General features: G+C 52.9%; 7 protein-coding genes across 7 annotated transcripts; 3 read left to right on the top strand and 4 right to left on the bottom strand.

The window, feature by feature from the left end:
• Window positions 1–114: 114 nt before the first annotated feature.
• Window positions 115–3,921, top strand: QC762_702890 (uncharacterized protein; the record flags this gene model as incomplete). The annotated part of the gene is made up of 2 exons (XM_062893143.1): window positions 115–1,652; window positions 1,746–3,921. The coding sequence occupies 2 exons, from the start codon at window positions 115–117 to the stop codon at window positions 3,730–3,732; spliced, it is 3,525 nt and encodes a 1,174-aa protein (XP_062739017.1). The 3' UTR covers window positions 3,733–3,921.
• A 505-nt stretch (window positions 3,922–4,426) lies between these two features.
• On the bottom strand, window positions 4,427–7,204 carry QC762_702900 (uncharacterized protein; the record flags this gene model as incomplete). Its single annotated transcript, XM_062893144.1, has 1 exon — window positions 4,427–7,204. One exon carries the CDS (start codon window positions 7,202–7,204, stop codon window positions 4,427–4,429), a length of 2,778 nt encoding a protein of 925 aa, XP_062739016.1.
• Window positions 7,205–9,571: 2,367 nt separating this feature from the next.
• On the bottom strand, window positions 9,572–11,813 carry QC762_702920 (uncharacterized protein). The gene is made up of 2 exons (XM_062893145.1): window positions 10,366–11,813; window positions 9,572–10,215 (listed from the first exon to the last, which is right to left on the bottom strand). Exons 1-2 carry the CDS (start codon window positions 11,505–11,507, stop codon window positions 9,897–9,899), a joined length of 1,461 nt encoding a protein of 486 aa, XP_062739015.1. The 5' UTR covers window positions 11,508–11,813; the 3' UTR covers window positions 9,572–9,896.
• Window positions 11,814–12,155: 342 nt separating this feature from the next.
• On the bottom strand, window positions 12,156–13,807 carry BIM1 (microtubule integrity protein mal3). The gene is made up of 4 exons (XM_062893146.1): window positions 13,542–13,807; window positions 13,370–13,441; window positions 13,182–13,294; window positions 12,156–13,127 (listed from the first exon to the last, which is right to left on the bottom strand). The coding sequence occupies exons 1-4, from the start codon at window positions 13,553–13,555 to the stop codon at window positions 12,595–12,597; spliced, it is 732 nt and encodes a 243-aa protein (XP_062739014.1). The 5' UTR covers window positions 13,556–13,807; the 3' UTR covers window positions 12,156–12,594.
• Window positions 13,808–13,997: 190 nt separating this feature from the next.
• On the top strand, window positions 13,998–16,515 carry mns1B_2 (Mannosyl-oligosaccharide alpha-1,2-mannosidase 1B). Its single transcript, XM_062893147.1, has 3 exons — window positions 13,998–15,147; window positions 15,246–15,346; window positions 15,403–16,515. Exons 1-3 carry the CDS (start codon window positions 14,917–14,919, stop codon window positions 16,304–16,306), a joined length of 1,236 nt encoding a protein of 411 aa, XP_062739013.1. The 5' UTR covers window positions 13,998–14,916; the 3' UTR covers window positions 16,307–16,515.
• Window positions 16,516–17,125: 610 nt separating this feature from the next.
• Window positions 17,126–17,893, top strand: QC762_702950 (uncharacterized protein; the record flags this gene model as incomplete). Its single annotated transcript, XM_062893148.1, has 1 exon — window positions 17,126–17,893. One exon carries the CDS (start codon window positions 17,126–17,128, stop codon window positions 17,891–17,893), a length of 768 nt encoding a protein of 255 aa, XP_062739012.1.
• An 81-nt stretch (window positions 17,894–17,974) lies between these two features.
• QC762_702955 (uncharacterized protein) lies at window positions 17,975–20,345 on the bottom strand. Its single transcript, XM_062893149.1, has 3 exons — window positions 19,214–20,345; window positions 18,994–19,156; window positions 17,975–18,934 (listed from the first exon to the last, which is right to left on the bottom strand). Exons 1-3 carry the CDS (start codon window positions 19,458–19,460, stop codon window positions 18,220–18,222), a joined length of 1,125 nt encoding a protein of 374 aa, XP_062739011.1. The 5' UTR covers window positions 19,461–20,345; the 3' UTR covers window positions 17,975–18,219.
• Between the last annotated feature and the right edge of the window lie 1,231 nt (window positions 20,346–21,576).

The raw sequence follows: 21,576 nt of genomic DNA, 5'->3' as shown, positions 1-21,576 counted from the left end.
CCCCGTAACCGCCGCGATCTCGGCAACCCGGCCGGCCGACTCTTTTCCCCGCGAACCATGGAGCTGTGTCTGCACCCCGCATTCACAAGCGTCTCGGGCGGCTCCTAAAACCAAATGGACTTTCTTCCGCATCCCGTCGCCGGGGTCGAGCCGCTGGACATCCCCTTTGTCGCCGACACCCCCTTTGTGTTTGGCACCGACTTTTGGGACTTCCCCAAGCTCCACGGCTTCGGCGACCAGTGGGCCAGCCTCCCGGCCCCGAGGCTGGCGTCGCTGGCGCAGTCATGGCTGTACTTTGGCACCATCGCCGAGTTTCTGGGCCGGCCGATTGATTACAGGGAATACAAAGTGTCGAGAAGCGTGTCTGCCCGGCCGTTGATACCTTTGCTGAACGAGTGGCTCACCTCGCACGCCATACCCCCAAGGGACACGACCAAACAACCACCACCACCATCATCACTAGGGGAAGAAGGAACACATGACCCGCCCATCTCGCGCGAGGCAAGGAAACGCCTCATCTACGAGCACGCCAGGTTTTTGGACGCGGTGGTTGATCTGGCGGAGGACTTTGACCGCGTCTCGCAGAGCCATGTCAAGCCGATTCCGACTATTGTTCTGTCTATCAAAGTCCTTTGTACCACGCTCCGGAGTGTACTGTGGGATTTGGTCCAGGTCGACGCGGAGGACATGCCCTTGCCCTGGCCGAAGCACGAAAAAGTTGCCACGCTGGATAGTAATGGCAACCCTGACATTTCACCGAGCGCGCAGCTCATGTTGGATGTGTTACGGCTGAGGGGGTGGTGCCCGTTCTATGCACGAAAGGTGCTCACGAGTTACAACTATGCGATTGCGTATTACTTCACGAGGTTGTTTCGGCTGTTTTCTACAGAGACGAGCCATGAGGGGTGCGATTTTGAGGAGTGCGTGGCTAGTAATGCGGACGTCTTCAGCTACGTGCCCAGGCATATACGCTATGGGTGTCAGTGTCAGCCGATGGGGGTGGGGATGGATCAGATAAGGGGGATTATTGAGGATGGGGGGGTGCCGCTTGTTAGGCTGAGGGGGTCGCTGCAGCGGGGGATACGACTGGAGGTGGTGAGGATGACGGCCAGGACGAGGTTTGTGATTATCAGTCATGTCTGGGCGGATGGGATCGGGAACGCGAATGCGAATGCTATGCCCGAGTGTCAGTTGAGGAGGGTGTTTGGGTATTTGAGCAGGCTGAAAGCGCTGAGGGAGGGGGAGGATGCGGGGGCCGAGTTTAACCTGTTGGGTTCGGTTGATACGGGGTTTCAGACGGCGGCGAGGAGGAGGCCGAGGTACTTTTGGATTGATGCGTTGTGTATGCCGCCGGTGAGCATGGGGTTGCTGAGGATGAGGGCGATCAACAAGTTGCCGGCGGTGTACCAGGCGGCGGATAGGGTGTTGGTGTTGGACCCCAACTTGGAGAAGATATCGATTGAGAACTCGGATACGCTGGAGCAGTGCGCGAGGTTTTCGGTGAGCCCGTGGATTGGGAGGAGTTGGACGTTTCAGGAGGCGGCGCTGGGGAATGTGGTTGAGGTTCAGTGTGCTGATGGGACGTTTAATGCTCTTTCGCCGAAGCTCAAGCAACCGAGGGCTGTTCCTCCACCCCAGGGGCCACAGCAGTCGTGGCTTTCTGAGCTTGTGGGGATACCGGTAAGCTGGGTTAAGAGGAGAATACCTGGCAAGACCAACCATGAGCCATTACAAATGATGAACAGTGGTTCAACAGCAGGCATGGGAAGGGATATCAGCTTGGCCATGGTGGCTAGTTTGACCCGGTGCCTGAACCACGAGTTCCGGTCATCATTTGCGAACGGTGTCAAGCCGGTCAAGGCCGCGCATGGGAGAGAGACGCTGGCTCCTGACTTTTGCACATTGTTTGTACAGGTGTGGAACGAACTGAGCGAGAGGGCAACTACGGTTCCAGGCGACAAGCATCTTATAATCGCGAACCTGCTTGGCTTCAACACGGAGCCACTCATGAGGCTGAACAAGTCAGCCGATCGGATGGCATGTATATTGAGGAGCATGGATGGCGTGCCCATGTCGTTATTCTTCAACATGAACGGACCAAGGCAGAGGCCATCAAAGAACCACAGAGATCGTTGGGTGCCATTATACCCAGCAAAACAGAAACTCACCTTTGGGTCAACATTTACCAATCTGCGCAACGTCAAGAACGACTTATACCTCCCTAATAACACTGTCAGTCGAACCAAGGTGGCAGTACTGGTATGCACTGGCCCACCAGACCCCTTTTCGAGCTGCGCCTTCACCGTCCACGACACCACAACAGGTGATCAATATTCCGTCGAAATTCACCGAGAAGAAGGCGAAACAGACGCCTTTGCAGCCCCTGATATTGGCCCCTATTGCATAGCCATCCAGCTCGACAACCCCCTCATCACAAAACAAAACAACGACATGCCCGGCCTTGCCGCCAGCCCAGCACAACCCTACCCCGGCGCTTTGTTTCGAGTCCGTCGTGTGGTCACCAACGTCAAAAAGCTCTACTACCACGCCCTCGAAGCTACGTACGAAAAGTCGTTTGAGCTTGTAGAAGAAGACACGTACGACCACTCCAAACCCCCCGATCTCTCGTCGGACGACAACATATCCACCGCTTTCCAGCGTCACCCCCGCGGCCTCCTGAGGACAGTCTACGACTGCCCTCTAACCGTCACCCGCCTCCCCCCTCCTTCGACCCCCATCAGCCCGTCCTTCCGCCGAGAGGAAAAACAAGCACCCCCTCCCACCCTTGCCTCAGTCCCCCTCCCGGAAACATGGCAGCTGATCATCGAACGGGAACCACCCACCTACCCCCACCCCCTCCCCACCCGGCCCTCTCTCTCCGACGCCCTCACCCCGGTGACGGCGCATTTGTCAGTCACAGCCCTCGACGGCCTCGTCGCCTCGGGGTGTGTAGGTTTTGGCATCGCAATCTGCGCAACAATGTTTTCTTTTCTAGCGCCCCTGGCCAAGATGGCGATTATCGCTAAGCTGATCCTTCACTCGCTGTTTCTGATACAGATGTTTGTGTTTGCCGGGGTGGAGGTGAGGCTGGTGTGGAATGTGCTGCATATCACTCTGGTGGTGCTGTACACCTTCTCCCGGGCTGCGCAAGGGGGGGCGCAAGTGCTAGACTGGGCGTTTATTGCCTGGGCGTTTGTGGGGCACGCGGTTGATTTTGGGGCTAGGGTTGTGATCCATAGTGTAGTTGTGCCCGAGCTGTTTGAGCAATACCTGGCTTCGTTTGATGAGGGGTATGACGATGGGAGTAGGAGGAGGAAATATGGGGAAAGGGGGGTGGGGAGGTGGTGGAAGAGGGTGAAGGGGAGGTATGGGAAGAAGAAGCCAAAGGTTTGGATGCCTAGGGATGCCGCCACTGCTGCTGAGGAGGAGGTCACCGGCGGAGGAAGAGGAGGAGAAGAAGTGAGGAGTTCAGATCAGTACGACTTGCTCTCTGGGGGGACGCATCAGAGGGATGGGGATAGGAACGGTAATCATCATACTACTACTAGTGTGGAGGAGGATGTGGATCTGGACTTTTTTGAGCATGAGCATAGGCATCATGTCGTCTCGGGGGCGTTTTCCATGGCGGATGGGTATGGGCATTATGCGAGGCCGCCGGAGGTGCACATGCTGGGGGTTATGGATGGGAGTAAGAGGCATCAGGGGAGGGGGTATAGCACGCTTCCTATTTAGGTTTCGCATCTTCTAGGGAACAGGGTAGGATGGGATTTTTGCATATGGGATTGGATAGATAGTAAGCATGGTTCTGGTTCGATAGTACATATTTGGTTGTCTCAAAAACAGACACCAGCCATTTCGTAATGTGATGATATGGTCCAAAGTGAAAGCCAGGAAGGGGTTATTAAAGATTGTATTCCGTCACCTCAAAGACACACATGTAGTAGGTCAGGTACAAGAAGATAACTATATATCACATGCAAGAATGTCTCTCTCCGCTCCTCATATGCACCGAATGCTGCCATCCATGCCAAAAATGAGTTGGGTTGGTTTCACTCTTTCTTTTTCAACTCGTTCCATCAGAAAACATCCTCACACATACATCATCATCCCATCATCATGTCCACACAACATCTCACTCGTCGTTCCACAACTAAACAGGTGATTTACTCCCTCAAAGATGTTCCATATCCTGCATCCCCTGTCTTCCTCCAATTATCCTCCATAAAAACTCGCAAGGTGGTATCTCAATCGACAAAAATATGCTCGCCGTACTTTTGGGGTATGATATGCGTGCGTCTGGTCGCCGAAACAATAATCAAATGCAAACGAATGAACAGTAATATGTACTGGTGAAGTGTGGCTGAAGTTGTAGGTGCGGATGCAACGGTGTTGGCGAGAGAGGCAATGTCGAAACACGAGGCTTCCTCTACTGATGGAAACCGAGCGAGTCCAGCACTGTCCTCGACTCAAGGCTGCTGAAACCAGCCACGCCAAGCGCTCTGACTTGGCCACTGCCCCTGAGGGCCGCGATGCCATCGGCAATCTTCCATCCCTCCTCCTCATCCACCACAAAAAGGTATCTCTTGCCACCAGCATCCCTCTGCGTAGCCCGGACAAGATGCAGCCCCCTAGCCGGAGGTCCTCCAGCCGAGGCCTGCCCACGGCGGCACGTACCCTTGCAGCATCGCGAGAACTCACTTAAATACTCCAGCGCCTCTTCGCCAATCATTACCTTGGTCGCACCACGCTCAGCAGCGCGGGGACGGGTAGGCATGGTCTTGAAGAAGGGGTGATTGGTAGGGATCGAACCTGGGGCACTAGAAGCGGAGGCATTCTGCGCGTGGGTGGGACACCAGATCTCGATCTGCTTAAGAGTCCAGGCCTTGACGTCCCACTCCCTTTGTGCCACGCCTCGTACGTCGTCGTCGACAAACAGTCCCGCGCTCGTGATTCGCAGAATGAGACCGTCCGTGACAGGCTTGATGCCCGAGATAAGCTGCTGCGCCGGCGTCTTGGAAAACTCGTTGAGGTAGGCGTACACCGCTCGAATGACGATCTTGTTCGGGTCGTTGGTTGTGTATGGCTCTCTCATCGGCGGCGGGGGCGTGGTTCTCGCGGTCGAGGCCGAGTGGGCATAGGAAGACTCGGAGAAATCAGTTTCTGACTTCTTCCGCGACTTCTTCGGCGTGTCGTACGGTCGGAACGAGTATTCATCTGCTGTACCTGTTGACGATGCTGCTGGCTTGGGGGTAGGCTGCTTCTGTGGCGGGGGCTGGTACTGGGATTGGGCAGCTGGTGGTGGTGTTGGGGCAGCTGGTGCTGGCCGAGGAATGGATGTATGCTTGGGTGGAACTGGCGATGGTGCAGGCTTTGTTGGAGATGGAGGAGGCGGAGAAGCAGCTCTTGGAGGAGTTGGGGCTGACCAAGCAGATTCTGAGGGAGCAACGCTGGGTGGTTTACCATTGGGCCACATGCTCGTCTTCTCACCGACAGACGAGTAGGCGTATGACGTCCCTCTCCGTTCGTTCTGCTCCCTCTCTTCCTTTTCCTTGCGGGCTTGCTCCTCCCTCTTGAGGCGCTCCTCTCTTTCCTTTCGCAGTCGAGTCAGACGCTCTTCACGTTCTTTCCTCTCTTGAGCTTCCTTGGCCTCTCTTTCTCGGGCGGCCTGGCGCTCCTGCTCAAGTTTGAGTCGCAGCTCCTCCTTCTCCCTCGCGATCTCCCTTTCCCTGGCTTCACGTTCGGCTTTCTCCCTAGCCTCACGCTCTCTCGCCAACCTCTCGCGGGTTTCACGTTCTTTGCGCTCACGGGCCTCGCGTTCTCTCAGCTCCCTTTGAAGCTTTTCGCGCATTTCCTTTTCGAGCTTCTCACGAATCTCCCGATTCTCCTTCTCCAGCTTCTCCCTCAACTCTCTTTCGATCCTTTCCTTCTCCTTCTCCTCTTGCTCCTTCTTGAGGCGGTCTCTTTCCTCTCTCTCCCTCTTGTCGGCCTCCCGCTTCTCGCGCTCCTTGGCCTCGCGCTCGCGAAGCTCTCTCAACCGCCGGGCCATCTCCTCTTTCCGCTTTTGCTCGGCCTCTTTGGCCTTCTGCTCCTCTATGCGCTTCCGTGTCTCTTCTCTTGCTTTCTCCCAAGCGCTAGTGCCCTTGGTCGGGCTCGGCTGGGAAACCGGAGTCTTGGGTCGCTCCTCAGCAGGAGGAGGAGTTGGCGGTGGTGGAGGTGGCTGGACCTTCGGCTTCGGTATCTCTTTGGGCTTTGGAATCTCCTTCGGCTTGGGGGTTTCCTTTGGCTTAGGTGGTTCAGCTGGTATTGGGACCTCCTTTGGTTTGGGTGCTTCGGCCGGTTTCGGGGCCTCCTTGGGCCTCGGCATCTCCTTCGGTTTAGGAGGCTCTGCAGGCTTGGGAACCTCAGCAGACTTGGCGGCCTCTTCGGCTTTGGCAGCCTCCTCTGCTCTGCGCTCCTTCTTCGATCTCTTCTTAGGTTTCGGCTCCTTAGGTTCTGCCTTTGGCTCCGGTGTGGGTTCCGGGGTTGGCGTCCGTCTTGGCTCTGGCTTCGGTTCCGGTCTTGCCTTGGGTTCCGGCTTTGGCTCCGGCTTCGGTTCTGGTGCGGGAGGATTAGCCTTTGGCTGTGGCTGCGGTGGCGGGCGTGGCTCCTCCTCCCATGACGACTTGTATGAGCCGCCACGAGGCTCATGCTCGTCCTCCGCAGTAGGCGGCGGAGGTGGAGGTGGCGGGGCTTGGTTGGGTGTGGGACCGGGGTTCGGGGGAGGGGTGTACCATTCTGATTTGGCTCCTCCATATCCAGCACCAGGGTTCTGGCCACTTCCATTCGCTCGACTCTGATAGAATTTCGCGGAGGAGCTCTCCCCTTGCATTCGTCCGAAGAAGAACAGCATGGCTGCCATTGCCGCCCATAGCAGGTTTCCCATTGCGCCCAAGTTCCTCAAGCTCCATAAGACCTGGGCAATCATCGGTGCGAAATTGATGAATACCAGCAGCACGATCACTGAACAGGCGATGCCAGCGAAGAAGCTGTTCCACTGGGGCCTCAGGGAGGGCAGGTACAGGAAACCAGCGCCGGCCGAGTGTTCTGGAATAATAAAAACATCGTATTTCCCTCGTGGAAGTCCAGAACCGGGGGAAGGTGCCGAACCAGCCGTCGTTCTGGGATTGTTCCCATGAGGAGGGGGAGGGGGCGGTGGCTGGCTCATGGTGAGAGAACGGCCAGCCGGCCCAGATACAGATTATGTCGTTGCGGTAATGGTTCGCGGTGGTGAGAATGGTTGATTCAGAGCATGCTAACCGGGAAGCAGATAATTCGCAATTCGTAGTTCAGTCGTATATCTACACAGCCATCTGGCGTCGCGCGCGAGGGTTGTCGAAGCAGCTGAGATCGAAGAAAATCAGCAGTCGGCTTGCCAGAGCGTGATCAGTGGGCGATGTCGGTAGAAAATCCGAGGAAGAAAAATTCAAGACGCCTCAACGCCAATGCCAAAAAGCAAAAGTCGCAAGTTTGATGGGTCGCACGGCCAAGCCAAGCGCAAGCTGAGAGATCGCGATCTGATAGCGGGGTGTTGAATTCGGGGTTAATCGAAGCGTGGAATGCGCGCGAAAAGATCGGATTCTAGAAAGAATTCGGCGACGGTCCGAGACGGCGATGTCGACAGGAATGCAGACTTGCAGAATCGGCTTTTGCGAGAGGTGTGTGTGGGAGGGTGGTGCGGGAGTGTGGGTGAAGGTGGCCTCAACAAACCTGGAAAGATTTCTCGGCCGGGGAGACGCTGTGTTTACTTTCGGCAGCCCCCAGGCCCTGGAAGCACAGAGGGCAGCGGCAGCAGCGGGAGCTCCAAACGCCCCCACAAGCTGCCCGCAATTTTTTGGAAAGGTGTGCGGTGCACAGACCACTTGGCAGGTGAATTGAGGGGGACATCGAGCGACATCCAGCCATGCCGCATATGCTTTGTATCGGAGAGTCAAGTTGAGCCGCTCCAGATTCGATATATCAGTCTTTCTCCTCTCGATAAACTTATATTCAATACTCTCTTTCACAGGTCTACAGTTGGCTTTGGGGCATCGCACAGCTTCTCTCTCACGTCAACAGCTTCCCTCCCTGCCACCAGTCGAACGCCTGGTCAGTGACAGGAAACGGCCAGGGGAGTGCCATGTTTCTCGCTTCCAGTCCTCTGCCATCCGGATTGCGTGGACCCCAGAATCGATAACGTTCTTCAACGGTCCAGCATCTTTTGGGAACCAGCCACCCGTCAGTCATGGTCACCTTGTGATAACTATAAAGGCGCAACGAGCGTCGTAATATCGACCTTTGGTAGACGGTCAGACTGCAATCCTGCTCCTATCAAACGCGCCGCCTATCTGTCACCCATCAGCAAACAGAAATCATCCGTCGAATGAATCCCCGCGATCCCCAGAAGAAGCAGAGCAGGAAAAGACCGCAAAACCAATGATTCAAGGTATCCACTTGTGCATCTTGGAGGGGGGGCTGGTGAAGCAGTGGATAGGACGCGATGTGCACCCAATGCACCACCCAATTGGGCCAGATTGTGCAATCTTGTCGTTGTGACAGGCCAGAAAGGGGTCCACACCGAGCAGCGAATCGCGGCACCACCCCGGAAAGCCGCCCAGCCTCCTCCTCCTCCGTCCGAACTTCGACGTCCCGTCTGCCTTCCCGAGTAGCTGTCAGACGCAGTCTCCCAGAACTCCGTCTGTGCCTTGGACATGCGCCCTGACAGAAACCTGCAGGACTGGCACTTCAGAACAGATCTTCAGATTTGAAACTTGTACAGAAACGTTTCTCAGAAGATCGCCTCAAGAAGTTGTGAATCAACTAATAACCAGCCCAGAAAGTGATACTCGTTGCGACGCGTTGCTGGGCAACGCGTCTTCCATTGGACCAAGCCTGCCATGCGGTGGGGGTGACGTAGCCAATCCGCCAGCATATCACACACACTCTTCACTGTGCCCCTCCTCTGGAAGAACAATTGTTCTGGACTCTCCTCGCTGAATTCATCGGCCTTTGTGTCATCATTTGCAAAAAAAATCCCCCTCGTGGTTGCATTGATTTGTTGGTGTATCCGTAAGCTTTTGAGATTGATCGTCCCAATGCAATGCTGTGTCCTGGACAACCTCCTATAATTCTCCCAGCCTTGCTCTTAAGATCATCCAAAATGATTCGTTTATGCAACGCCGACTCCGAGAGAGAAGACGGTACACGTAACCGTGTTGCCGTGCCGCATTGGCATCCCATCTTTGGTGTGTGCCTGACACCTCTGGGCACCGGTACCAATGGGAGGGAAAAAGGAGGCTGGAATCCTTCAACTTTCTCCGTTGTTCCCTTCCCGAGAAAAGAGGCTGACGGCTGACGTCTGACGGGCTGCATTGTTACCTCACCACCCAACCCACCTGGTGTCTTGGGTAACCATCAACGGTTTTTTTTTTTCGTTCGGCTCACCGAGGGTGGTGTAACAGAGAGAGGCTTTGTGAAAGGCTTTGGGAAACGAAGATGATGTCCCTGAGTGTCCTCAAGAGCCAAGCCCGAGACACACCTCAACAAGGCTCTCGAATAAGAGAATAATAAAACTCCGTTGCCTGTTGCCATGCTCAAAGCAAATATCTAGAACTAGAAAGCAGATATATTATAAGTTTAGAACAAAAAAACAAACCTACTCCTCCATGTCCATAAACCAACCCATCGCAAAAAGCTCCATCATTTCTACCTACCGATCCATCATCCATCCCCACATGCCATGTCCTGTTCCTGCATGAAAAAGCCAGAGCTAGCAAAAAAAAAAAAAACCCTTCCCCACCAGAAAAGATAAACCCATGATCATATACTCCATACCTAACCCTAGCTCCCTCATGTACTGTATTCCTTCGCAATTCATTCTGTCATCCATTATGATGATTCGTATTGCCACCACCTGGCTGCACCAAAAGCAGCAGCACCAGCTCCACCGTCCAGACCAAAGCAGCCGATATCTTCCCCATCAGCCACCCAAGCACGGCATACCCCTGAACGCCGGCCAAAACCCCCCTAACAATTAATAAAAGCACGGCGTCAATTATGCCACCTCCCGGTTGTTGTTGCTGTTGCTGTCGTACCGCATTTGTGCTGTTGTCCTCTTGTTCAATCTCTTGCATATTCCGAGCAGCTCCCTCGGATAGCGGGGGAGCAGTAGTGGTGATGGTGTCCATGCTAGCCTTGTCACTAGCACTATTACGATAATAAGAAGAGGAAATAGAGATGGAAGAAGAAGAAAAAGCAGCACAAGAAGCGGCGGTGTCATTCATTGTTGTTGTTGTTGTTGTTGTTGTAGCATCTCCAGCAGTTTGACCAGCAGGCGGCTCCTCCCGTCACAGTCTCTTGACCCTATCCTTTGCCACGCCCAGCTTCCTGCCCACAACGTCCACGTCGTCATTCAGACGGTCCAGCATGTCAATATGGCGGTTAACCTCGTCGTTGATCGCCAGCCCCATCTCCTTTTGCCGTCTGATAATTTTTGCCAGCGCCTCCACCTCCTGGTCTTGTTCCTGCATAGTGTCCCTCTGTAGCTGAAGTACTCCCTCATTATCCAGCTCCCTCGTCCTCTCCGTCTCCGGCAGCGGCGCACCCAACACCCGCCGTCCAGTCGACGTCCTCACAATCCCAATACTGCTCGGCCCCCCATCATTATTTCCCATAAGCGCAGCCCTCTCACTCGCACTCGCAACCCCCTGATGCCTCCCCACCGCCACCCCAGCCGCAACCCCCCCACCAGCAACAGCAAAGCTACTACTCAGCTTATCCAGCCCATCCCTCTCCACCCTCGCCGCCGCCAACAAATCCCGTCTCCGTCTCAACTCCCCCTCCCCCAGCTTCCCCCCATCCTCCTTCATAACCCTCAACCCATCACTCAAACTCCCAATCAGATTCCCCGCCTTAATCAACGCCCGCTTCGCCGCACTCCCCGCCTCAACCCTAGCACTATTCTCCGTCGCCCCATCCCTCCGTCCCAAAGCAACCCTCGCCTCGTGAAGAGAAGTCTTCAATTCCCGATGTAAATCCAGCCACGTCCCCGGGTCGCTAGCAGCAGCCAAATTCGCCTCCCTCAACCCAATAGCAGGGATCCGTCCCTCGAGACTAATCCCACTCTGCGTGCTGCTTCCCGCAGGAAGCCCCAGAAAGGCCCTCCAGACGGGAGTATCCCTCCACCGTCTATCTGGCGGTTCGGCAATGGCACGAAGATACTTCTCCAACCCCGCTCGCCTCTCTTCTGTGCGTTCAGGGGAGTTCGCCGTCGAGGTGCGCCACCAAGACTTTTCGGGGAGTGGCTCGGGGGGGTAAGCGCCGACGAGGGAGTGGAGGTTCTTGTGGAGGGCTTCGAATTCCGAGTAGCGCTTTTGGACGATGAGGGAGCGCAAGGGGAGGCGGAGGGTGATGTTGTAGAGGGTGAAGGGTTTGCCGTTTGGGGGGGTGGAGATGGACGTGGTGGGGATGGAGATTTCGATGGGGGGTGCCATCTTGTAGTTGCGCGGCGGGGGTTGGTGTTGGCTGATGGTGATAGTAACGGTTGTTGAATACCGCGTGTCGAGGAAATTCCCCAGCTGTTGTCAAGTTTAACACCCTGGGGAAATGCACACACACGCGACCGAGCGTGGTTAGTTGCGGTCGGTCGAGTCGGTCAGGGTGTTTCGGATGATGGTGATGAGTTCGGGACCCTCAGCTGGGCATCAACGGATGGGGCGCTTGCTTTGAGATGGCACTGTGCCGCTTGGAGCCGTGAAATGTGGAAAGGACGAAAGATAGAAAAGACAGCGAACAATTTGAAGAAGAGGGTATCTTGAATGGCGCAGCAAAATAGAAAAGGTTGTTGATTGTAAGTGGGAACCTTTGATTCCGAGCTTCGCTCGGTGCCTGCCACTTGACGCCCACGAGGCCCAGTGGTGTCATTGTTGCCGGATTGGGTTGCGGGTGGCTGGTTTAGTGTCCTACACTGATAACCCTGACCCTGACACTAAACACACCAAGTCAACTGGCATAATGAGACACCAAAAGTGACCATCACGAGAACATGAGAGAAGTAGGAGTTGATATTGGGGCTCAGCTTACGGCATTAAGTCCCATAGCATATTCCTCAACCCACCTGCCTGAATTCCAGGGTCTCGGCTCGGTTACGCAACTCAGGTTTCTGACTCTTTCGACCTGCATATCTTCTGCTACCCGCTCCCCCACACTCAAGTCCCGCATTCAGGCGTCAACACCAGTGCCTCGATATTCAATTCCTTCCAAATGTCCATCACTCGCAATAGAAAGTAAGTATTAGCTTCGCTGATTACAAATTCCATGTCATAAATGCTTGTTGTCTATCAGAACTCGCCCCCACACCCGGTACGTCGTGGTGAGAGCCAACAAGACTAAGTAGGGTAGGCAAAGCAGCACCCATGAGGGGCTTTTGGGGTATAGAAGGCAACTCCGCACCAACATCAATCCTTTTGCTTTTGTCCGCCACCACGCCTTCCCCCTGATTTGTTTTGTATCCGTCTGCAACGGCGTCGGATTTCCCGAACCATAGCTTCATCAAATCAGAATACTGTGGCATTCCATGCCTTAAAATGTCTCTTGGTCGTCAAGCTGCTCCGTCTCGGGAATCTCAAAGCCTTCCTCGGTCGAGTACAGGATGGTCTGAATCTGCTTGACCAGGCCGTCCTCTTGCTTCTCGAGCTCGGGGTCCTCCTCCACAGCTTGCTGGACAAGGAGCTCAATGTCGCGGAGCTTGCTGAAGTAGAAATCACGCTCCCTCTCAAGGCCGACGACGGTCTCCTTAAGGGTGGTGTTCTCCTGTTGCAGGGCGAGAGAGGCGGCGCTGGGAGCAGCGGCCTTGGCCCCAACTCGAGGGCCGGTGGTGGGAGTGGTCCCACCCGGACGTCTCGCTGCAGACGCCGTCACGCGGGGAGCCGCACCTCCAGCAGGTCCGGTTGGGGCGCCCTTCCGTCTGGCCACGGCATCGTAGTCACCGCCGGGATAGTATTGGTCCCAGAACTTTTTGGTCCACTGCAGGAACTCAAGATTGTCCTGCATCTTGCACTTCACGAGCGACTCTACGGGGATCGATCGGTCGATGTGATGCCGGGTGAAAGTGTCTAGAGGCAGATAGTTAGAGACGGTAACCTCAAAGGAGCTCGGCAAAGACTCACTTTGCAGGACTTTGAAATTCTGAATGTATGCATATTCGGTGTTGGCATTGAACTTGACTCGGGACATGGGGACATCTTGGAAGATGCTGTCGTAGACCTGGCAGAGGGCGGCGCTGTTTCCGGGCGTCCATTGTCAGTCTCTGGTGTTCCTCGAGCTCAACTGCAAGGGAGGGGCATCGACGACGTACCCAGTACCACATTGCTCGACCTTGGTGATGTTGAGCTGCAGGAGGCTGTTAAGCCACTGCACAAGCTCTTGCCTGTGTGCAAAACATTCGTCAGTCGTTGCTGTTGCTGGGGACGGATCACCAGGACCCCGCGCCGTGTGGACGCTACGGGGCCGGCGTCGGGAGCACGAACCGCGATTCACCCATCTTGACGATTTGGTTGTGTGGAACTGTAAACAGAGGGGATGTTGTTGTGGTTTGTGGACTCGGGTCGGTGTGCCAAAGACGATGGCTTGGTCGAGTCTGGACGTGTCCGGGGAGCTGGTGGTCGCGGTTGTTCGCTGAAAACGGCAGGCAACAGTCGCTGGCGGGTTGAGTGGAAAGGGAATCACTTTTATGATCACTAAGATAGCTGCCGTTGATCTTTCTGCCTTCGTTGGAAAGCAAATGGAACCCAAAAATCGGGCGTCGGCTAGCCAATCAACCGTGGTGGGGGGTTTATTAGTGATGCAATGGGCCCATTGGCCTGTGCTTGACTGCCAAGTGACATGCACGTGACAAATTCTGACAGGCCGCCCCTGCTTCCGATGCCTTGGCTTCTGCACCTTGCAACCCCAACCCTGGCCCCGTTTACCAAACACAACGACGCTGTCACAAACCTCTTCCAGCTTATCCATGCCACAATATCTCATTTGTCAGAAGTCTTTTGTCAGCTCTGTTAGAGCTTTCTCTTGGAAATTGGTCGAGAGCAACCTAATGGCCAGACCACACAAGCCGTGGTGGAAATTGGAGTTTTAAGCCTTGAAGACTGACAAACTTTCTCATTGCAGCACCCTTATGTAGAATTCATCGTAGTGGTGTGCGATACTTGCCACTTCACCCACAGCCTTGCGCCCATACGACCTCCTGATCGACATACTGCATACTGCAGCTATGTGTGCCGTTGGGGGCCACTTGGTTGATGCCTTCTATGGTTGTAGGTGTGTTTGGATCCCTTCTCAAGTCCTGACCATTCAAGTCAAGTTCGTATTCAGTCTCAGTATCGGAACTCCGCGGGCCGTTCCCTTCCTATGCAACAGAGCAGCCTTTCTATTTGTATCAAACCAGTAGTTTCCATTCTGGAGTCGATCATTTCCACGAATCTGGAACATACGCCGGTCTACTAAACGGCCTTGAAGCGGCGCGGTCAAGACATACAGGAGCTGAGTGGGGCCTGCATATAGGACCACCTATAGTCTTCAACGGCCACCCACGCCAACTGTAAAAACCTATTTTAATAGGTTCTAATCACCACAAGGCTGGGCTTCACCACCACTACACCATCACAGAGGAACCCCTCATGGCCAGCATCGCCTTGTTGAACTTTATGCGGCACAGTGCAACCCTTGGTTTAAATTTGGGCTTTGCAATGGGAGGGAGAGGGAGCCTTCTCGGGCGAAGTGACCGGAGGAGAACTTGAAGTAGGTAAGTCTCTCAAGTTAAATAGCCATGGAGTTCTCTATTGTCCGTGTTGTTTCCCCCAAAGGACCACAAGCTTCTCAGTTGTCTCTCGAGCATATCTCAACCTCATGGCATCACCAACCTGTGCACAAGACGGTGTTCAGCACAACTTCTTGCAATGGGTGCCCTATTTCCTGTCCTCCAATTATGAGACCAATCTTCAGCATGACTGTTGTCTTCTCGGTGTTGACCTCAGCACCAGCTGTGTTGTCAACTTTTTCTCCAACAACACTGTCAATTCATATGGCAATATAACTCGTGGCCACTTCGAAGCTAACCCAGACATTGCTGGATACGGAGTAAGTTGATTTCTACCCTGAACCACGCCCACTCAGTGGGGCTACGTACCAAGTACCAAGTTTCATTCGAATAGTATCTTCTAACCATGGTATTCTAGGTGTGGATATCTCTCGCCTCGGCACTTTTCGTCAACATCGTGGCTATTCTGTTTGTAGTGCGGGAGTGGTCATATCGCCTCCGGGGAAAGAAATCAAAGATGTAGGTCTCAACCAAATGCCTCTTGTAATCCACAGATACTAACAATATCTTCACAGTCTTCCCACAACGAACAAAAGCAACAGCAAGAGTCACCCCTCCAGCATGGCACAGAAAGGAAAGAACACAGCCAAAGGGGTCTACTCCTGGCTCAAGTCCTGGATGAAAGAGCTCTTCAGGGTGACGATCGATGCTCAACTTGTTCTCGCCTTCTCCTATGCCCTCAACTTTGGTCTGGAGTCCAAATGCACCCTTTCAGCCTACCACTACAACTTCGCCGTCGATACACTCATCTTGTCACTGTCTTGCGTCACACTTTCAGTCTATGTACTTGACGACTTTTGGAGGTCCAAATGGATCGGATGCCTGCGAACGGCCGCCTCCATCATCATATATGCATTTCTTTGTCGGTACCTGTACTACCAAATGGAAAGGAACACGTCCCCCGAACTGATGTTCATCCCAACCCCGGGCCGTTCCGACAGCTCGCTTCTCCTTCCCATGGCATGTTTTCTCGATCCTGACCTGGACCCGTTTATCAACCTGGCCCCTGAGCAGAAAGACGCGATTGGCGGGCCCGGGCCTAAGGTCACCCCAGCCTTTGTCTTTTGCTATATGCTAGCAGTGGGATATGTTGGTGCCCATCTGGAGAAGTTCTTGACGAGAAACAGGCCGAATTATCACCAGAATGTCTTCATGACAACAGCGTTTGTTGTGTTGTGCAGCATCCCGTGCTTCCTGTCATATGCCCACCTCACAATTCTGCGGGACTGGGTTGACATGTCAGGCTGGATGGAGGTTGCCAACGGTGGTGGCAGCCCTGAGAAGGAAATCCGGAGTATTGGACAAATTATGCCCCTCGCGACCATCTTCTGGATTCTTGCTATCTCTTTTGATACTGGGAAGTTGGCCCGCAGGGGGATGGCAAATCAACAGGCACATCGACAGGCTGGGAAGAAGTGATGATGTTGCAGTTCGAGTTCTTTGAGAAACATGGAAGGGTGACGAAAGTGAATTCAAAGCAAGCATGGGTTGATTGGTTAGTTTTGAGGTTATAATGTGGAAAGTTGAATATTAGGTTGGTAACGACTAAGTAAAGGTAGCTATGAGTTGGCAAAGAACATAGCTTTGTTTTCATCAAATTTTACTCACCTTTATGCAATAGTTTTGACAACATTCATGACAGGAAGAATATACCTTAGTTATTGCGCACCTTACTCATTAAACATCTGTGAAGACCTAAGGAATGATGAGATCTGTGAATGACTACATTGCTTGAATTGACTCAAACACAATGATGACCTATCTTAGGTATGCCAGGTTCTCTATTTTACACCCTCATCCTTCAACCATGATCAAGGCTCGAATTTCGACAGGTCAGAAGAAGAGACAGCATACATAAAAGGAACAAATGGGTCCTTACAGGAATATCCTGAAATAAGACAAAGGCGGGGCAACATGGCAAAACTCTGCCAGTTAACATTTGTGAGCACTGTTCGGGGGTTTGTTATCGTACTGTCATGTCCGATAACGCGATAAGGTGACAACCCACCTGCTTGTTGCTCTTCTGGTGATGCTGTCTTTGACCACGTGAACTGAATGGTAAAAACAACAGTCACTCCCTACTGCTTTTTCTTCCGACTGCTTCCCGACTTTTAGATTCAGAAACCTCCTCTTGAGACCCATCTTCCTCAAAGTCTCAAAGTTTGGATAGTTGTCAAGGTATATCACTCGACTTTGCAGAGTCTGTATATTTATTTACTAACCCCCTTGTCGCCTTAGATGGTCACCACAAACCACCACAGCGACCACCAGTCGCACACGTGTGAACGAACCACCGTCAACGGCAATTCACCCACAACAGCCCACGACGACATGACAGTTCCCAGACCCTTACGTATCCCGAGGCACGTCCTTCTTCTCTCCCTACAGTCGCCCTCTTGGTTCGACATCGAATACGAGAACCTCTTGCATGCTTTGCCGGCAGAGTCGGGCAGAATCTTGAAGGCCGAAGACCCCGAAGATGCCCTGGAGATGTTTTCCCACCGAGAGGTCGCGAACAGCTTCAGTGCTGTATTGATTGCTGACCACGGCATCACCTTCCCTCGCCACTCTCCCATATGGCATCTGCTCCTCAAGAATTACATCCGAAAGGGGGGCAGGGTGATTATTTGCTGCGAATTTCCGTGTGGTGTTATCCCGAGAGACTTTGACACCATGTTCTCTGAGATCGAGGGGTTGGATTGGAAGTTCGGTGGTTGTTCACGGGGTGAATATGGAAGGGCTGAGGCTCCGGGACAGGGGAAAGATGCATTGCCTGATGTAGTTGATTGGAATGCTGTTAAGCTGCGGGCGGAGGGAATGAAATCCGGTGAGAGCTGGTATTCTGATTCAACGGGTGCTAGTGCGGCTGCGATGGCTAAGGTTGGAGAGGGGTGGTTGGGATACGTTGGGAATGTAGACGTTGACGGAGATACTGCGATGATTATTTTGAGAATGTGTGGCTTTGATGAGTCGGAAGGTGGCCAAGGAGTCTACCTCGAAGAGTAGATGTTGCAGTAACCCATAGGTACCTATATACAAAGCGTATGCCCTGAAAATGAAAATGAGTATACCTAACAATGCTAGCGTGCTGTTCATCAGAGTCAACAAAAGCGTTTTCTGCAAACGAAACCTTGCCGCTGACCAGTAAAGTCCCTTTCAACTTACACGGGTCTCCAGCCCTTGACCCACGGATAAGCTCTTGTGGTATAAGAAGGTTCTGTGTAGGTTTGGGTTTCTTCCAGTTCGCTTATCTTTTCTATCAGAAAATACACTGTATTACTGTACCCTATATCTGGACTCGCTATAAACCCATATGCCACACTACTTCGATTTCACTTGACAGGATGCGACGCAAGCTCATAGTGTCCGCACGTTTCAGCCAGTTCAATAGGAGACTCCTTGGCCTTTCCGATCTCGACCGGAACAGCATTGACAGGGCTCATTGGTCCCCGCATCGACATTAACGGTTGATGTTGTTGTTCTAGCGAGTCGTCTTCGCTCTCGGGTGACACAATCGTGCTTGTTGCTTTGGGATTCGGCAGTGTGAACCCCGGACCCGAGAGTGGGGGTGCATAGGATATAGAAGAAGGTCTCCATGTCCTAGCAATCGGTGACTGTTGAGGCAGCAGGTCAACCGACTGCTCATGATCCGACAATGATGTCGACGATCCTGGCCCTGATTTCGCCTCAATCACCTGCTTCTTGCTGCGGAAGAACATGAAGAAGATGGCGACAATGACTGCTCCTATGACGGCCAGACCCCCAATAGCCCCTCCCACAATGGCCCCCACTGGTGTTTCGCTTTTGCTTGATGGCGTGTCTGACGTCGATGAGAATGTAGAGCCTCCGAAACGTAGCAAGTCCTCGTAGCTGGGATCGTTCGATGATTCGGTGGGGAGACTGGAGCCCGAGGGCGGGGTGGGTAAGAGCGTGCCAACATCGGTGTGTTTCCCTGGCATGCAGGCAAAGACCGTGAAGGTTCGATTCGGTGTTGCAGATGTTGACCAGTGGTATTGCCGGCAATAGCCATAACCGTCTTCGCCATTACTGAAGGTCCAATAGTTAGTATCGTACCGACTTGCTACGAGAACTTGAAGGGCTCTTACCAACATAACGTGCCTGGGGTTGGATAGAGGCACGCGGCATGGGTGTAATCCACGCATGCTGTGTGGTGAGAATCTAAATCTGCGCACCAATCTCCCTTGGGGCAACACGCGCGATAGTTGCCGATGTTGGTGCATGTTTCGTATGGAAGGCAGTGATAAGCCGCTGAAACAAAGTGCTGTTAGACTCATATATGATAGGAAAGTATTAAGCATCACGTACGAATAGCGGGGTTGTCGAAGTAACCGCAGACGCCAGCATCATCATCCCCGCGACGCAACTCTCGTGATGTGGCCAGGATCGGGGCATCCGTAGGCTTATGCGATATCCGAAGATGCTCTAGTCCATCTTGTGTTTTTGTGCCGGTGGGGTCCGGTGAGGCCCAACCCGAATGCCTTTGTGGCGAGGCACCAATCTTCGTGGCAATACTTGCTAGAAGCAAGAAGTTCCTGGTGAGATTGAGAGTCATCACCCCTCTCTCGTTAGCGCCGGATTGAAATGTCTGTCAGTCTTTTATCATGGGTCTCAGATCCTGAGGTGCTGATACATAAGGGCCAGTATCTAGGTTCCTAGGCAGGGTAAGATTATCAGACTGTGGAGGAGAGAATAGAACCGGGCGAGAAAAGAAGTGAAAATCTTTGAACTGACGAGAAACGAATATTGGCTGATGGCTGCGCTTTGAGGCATGTGGCTGATATCTGCTGGGACTTTATAACCTCCGTTCCTTGATGCATGCTGGGAGTTGCAAAGAATGAATCCTTCCTGGCTGAAACTGGCTTAGAGTTTGCAAGTCTGTGACCGTTTCAGGGATGGTGTGCTGACCACATAAGTCTACAATTTAGCAAAGTCACTTGGCTTTCTCCTCCAGCTGCACACTTAAAATTCTGGCTCCAGGGCTTTTCTCAGACAGCCCCAATAGATCCATCGTCTCGATATAGTTAGAGCTAGTATAGTAATAGTGTGTCAATGTTGGAACTTTGCTGTTGATTTCAAGAGAAGGCGTGTGTGGTAGGTTGTTGCAAAAAAAGGGGTGATGGCGGCGTTGGGCAGGACAGGGAACGGGAAATTGATCGACCTTGCCGATTGAACACCCATTCTGACAGCCGTGACAGCCTGGAGATTAGAACCTTAAATTTCCTTACCTGCATATCATTGACGACGGATTTCTTGGTTCCTGCTTGGAAACTTTCATTTCTTGAGCTCAAGAGCGCCTTTTCAATAGACCCACTCTCTCTTATCAGTTTGTAAACAATGGCCCCTGAACAGAAATGATAATCCCTCTGTTCAGCTGCGAGGCACTGAATACTTCCAGAAAACAGGAGGTCAAATTTCCAATAGATGAATACTATGAATCTGGCCGTATATCTATTTTCTAGTCTAGTTTGCTGAGAACAACTGCCGTTCTTTGTTGGGCAATCAAATGATCTTCAGTGCACTGAACTGTCATGCCCACCTACGCCCAGAACAAATCACCAGGACCTCCCTGTTTAAGAATATGGACTGGATTGTTTGGAAGAAAGCCTGCGGTGGTCATTCTGGAAAGCTTTGACCAGTGCCAACGGAGATAAAGGCCTTGTTCCTCAGGTACCAAAACTCATAATCTAGTTTCTTCTGAACATTTTCTCAACGTGATGCTACCACGAGAACGTTCCTGAAACAGTCGCCACCAACATAGCACTTGATGATGCTCACATGAATTCTAGCACTGGGCGATCAAAAGGTCACACATTGTTGACAATCGGCGAATACATGAGACTTGGCTGTGTCCCGGCATTGGGTGGCTCTGGTTCACCCAAGCTGCGCAAATTATCAAATCATGTGGAGATACGAAGAGATGAGATAGCAACCATGGAGGCGGAATCATATGCCCACCATGCGCGAGGCGCCGGAAGTCAATTAGTCGCAGAACGACTTTCTATATATGTACCTATTTACCCACCTTGCTTACTCACTTGTAAGCCAACTCATTCTATCAACGAAGCAATCCAACTGGGGTAGACAGTCTTTAAAAGGCGCCTCTAGAGAGCTAGACAATCGCAAAGAAACCAACATGTCCCAGTGTGAGGGTCGGTGTAGGTGCAATCCCAGTAAGCGCCGCGGGTTTGGGGGCAACTGTGTGGGAGATGTCGTGTAAGTCATCAACCTCTGCCACCTGCATGAGTCTATGCGAGGCCACTTAAGCATCATGCTAATGTCTACTATTGCTGGCCGATTGCAGCTACCAATTATACGGCCGCTGGGTGAAGAGGGCACTGCGGATTTGTCTGCAGGAGGTGTAATGAGAAGGGCAGACGAGGTCCTTCAGTATAGTGGACCATACGGCCTGCATGCGCTAGCAGACGCAGCGCTCAATCAGAAATCTCAAGCTCAATCGGCTTCAACTACTGGTTATACTGACCCTAGCATCGCCACGACTTCGCCGACATGGATCACATCAGACTATACAACCTTAGCCGATTCCTCTGAAGGCAACAAAGCCCAAGCTGCTTCTAAAAAGACTTCGACAAGATTCATGTTAGGCTACACGGTCCTAGGGGGCTCCCTCATACGAACGGCTCCCAGCGTCGCACAATTGTCAAAGAGAA

Source organism: Podospora pseudocomata, chromosome 7, assembly GCF_035222375.1.
Source record: "Podospora pseudocomata strain CBS 415.72m chromosome 7, whole genome shotgun sequence".
NCBI classification, from domain to species: domain Eukaryota; kingdom Fungi; phylum Ascomycota; class Sordariomycetes; order Sordariales; family Podosporaceae; genus Podospora; species Podospora pseudocomata.
Note: the sequence above shows the minus strand (reverse complement) of the source record. Positions and strands in the feature narration are given on the sequence as shown.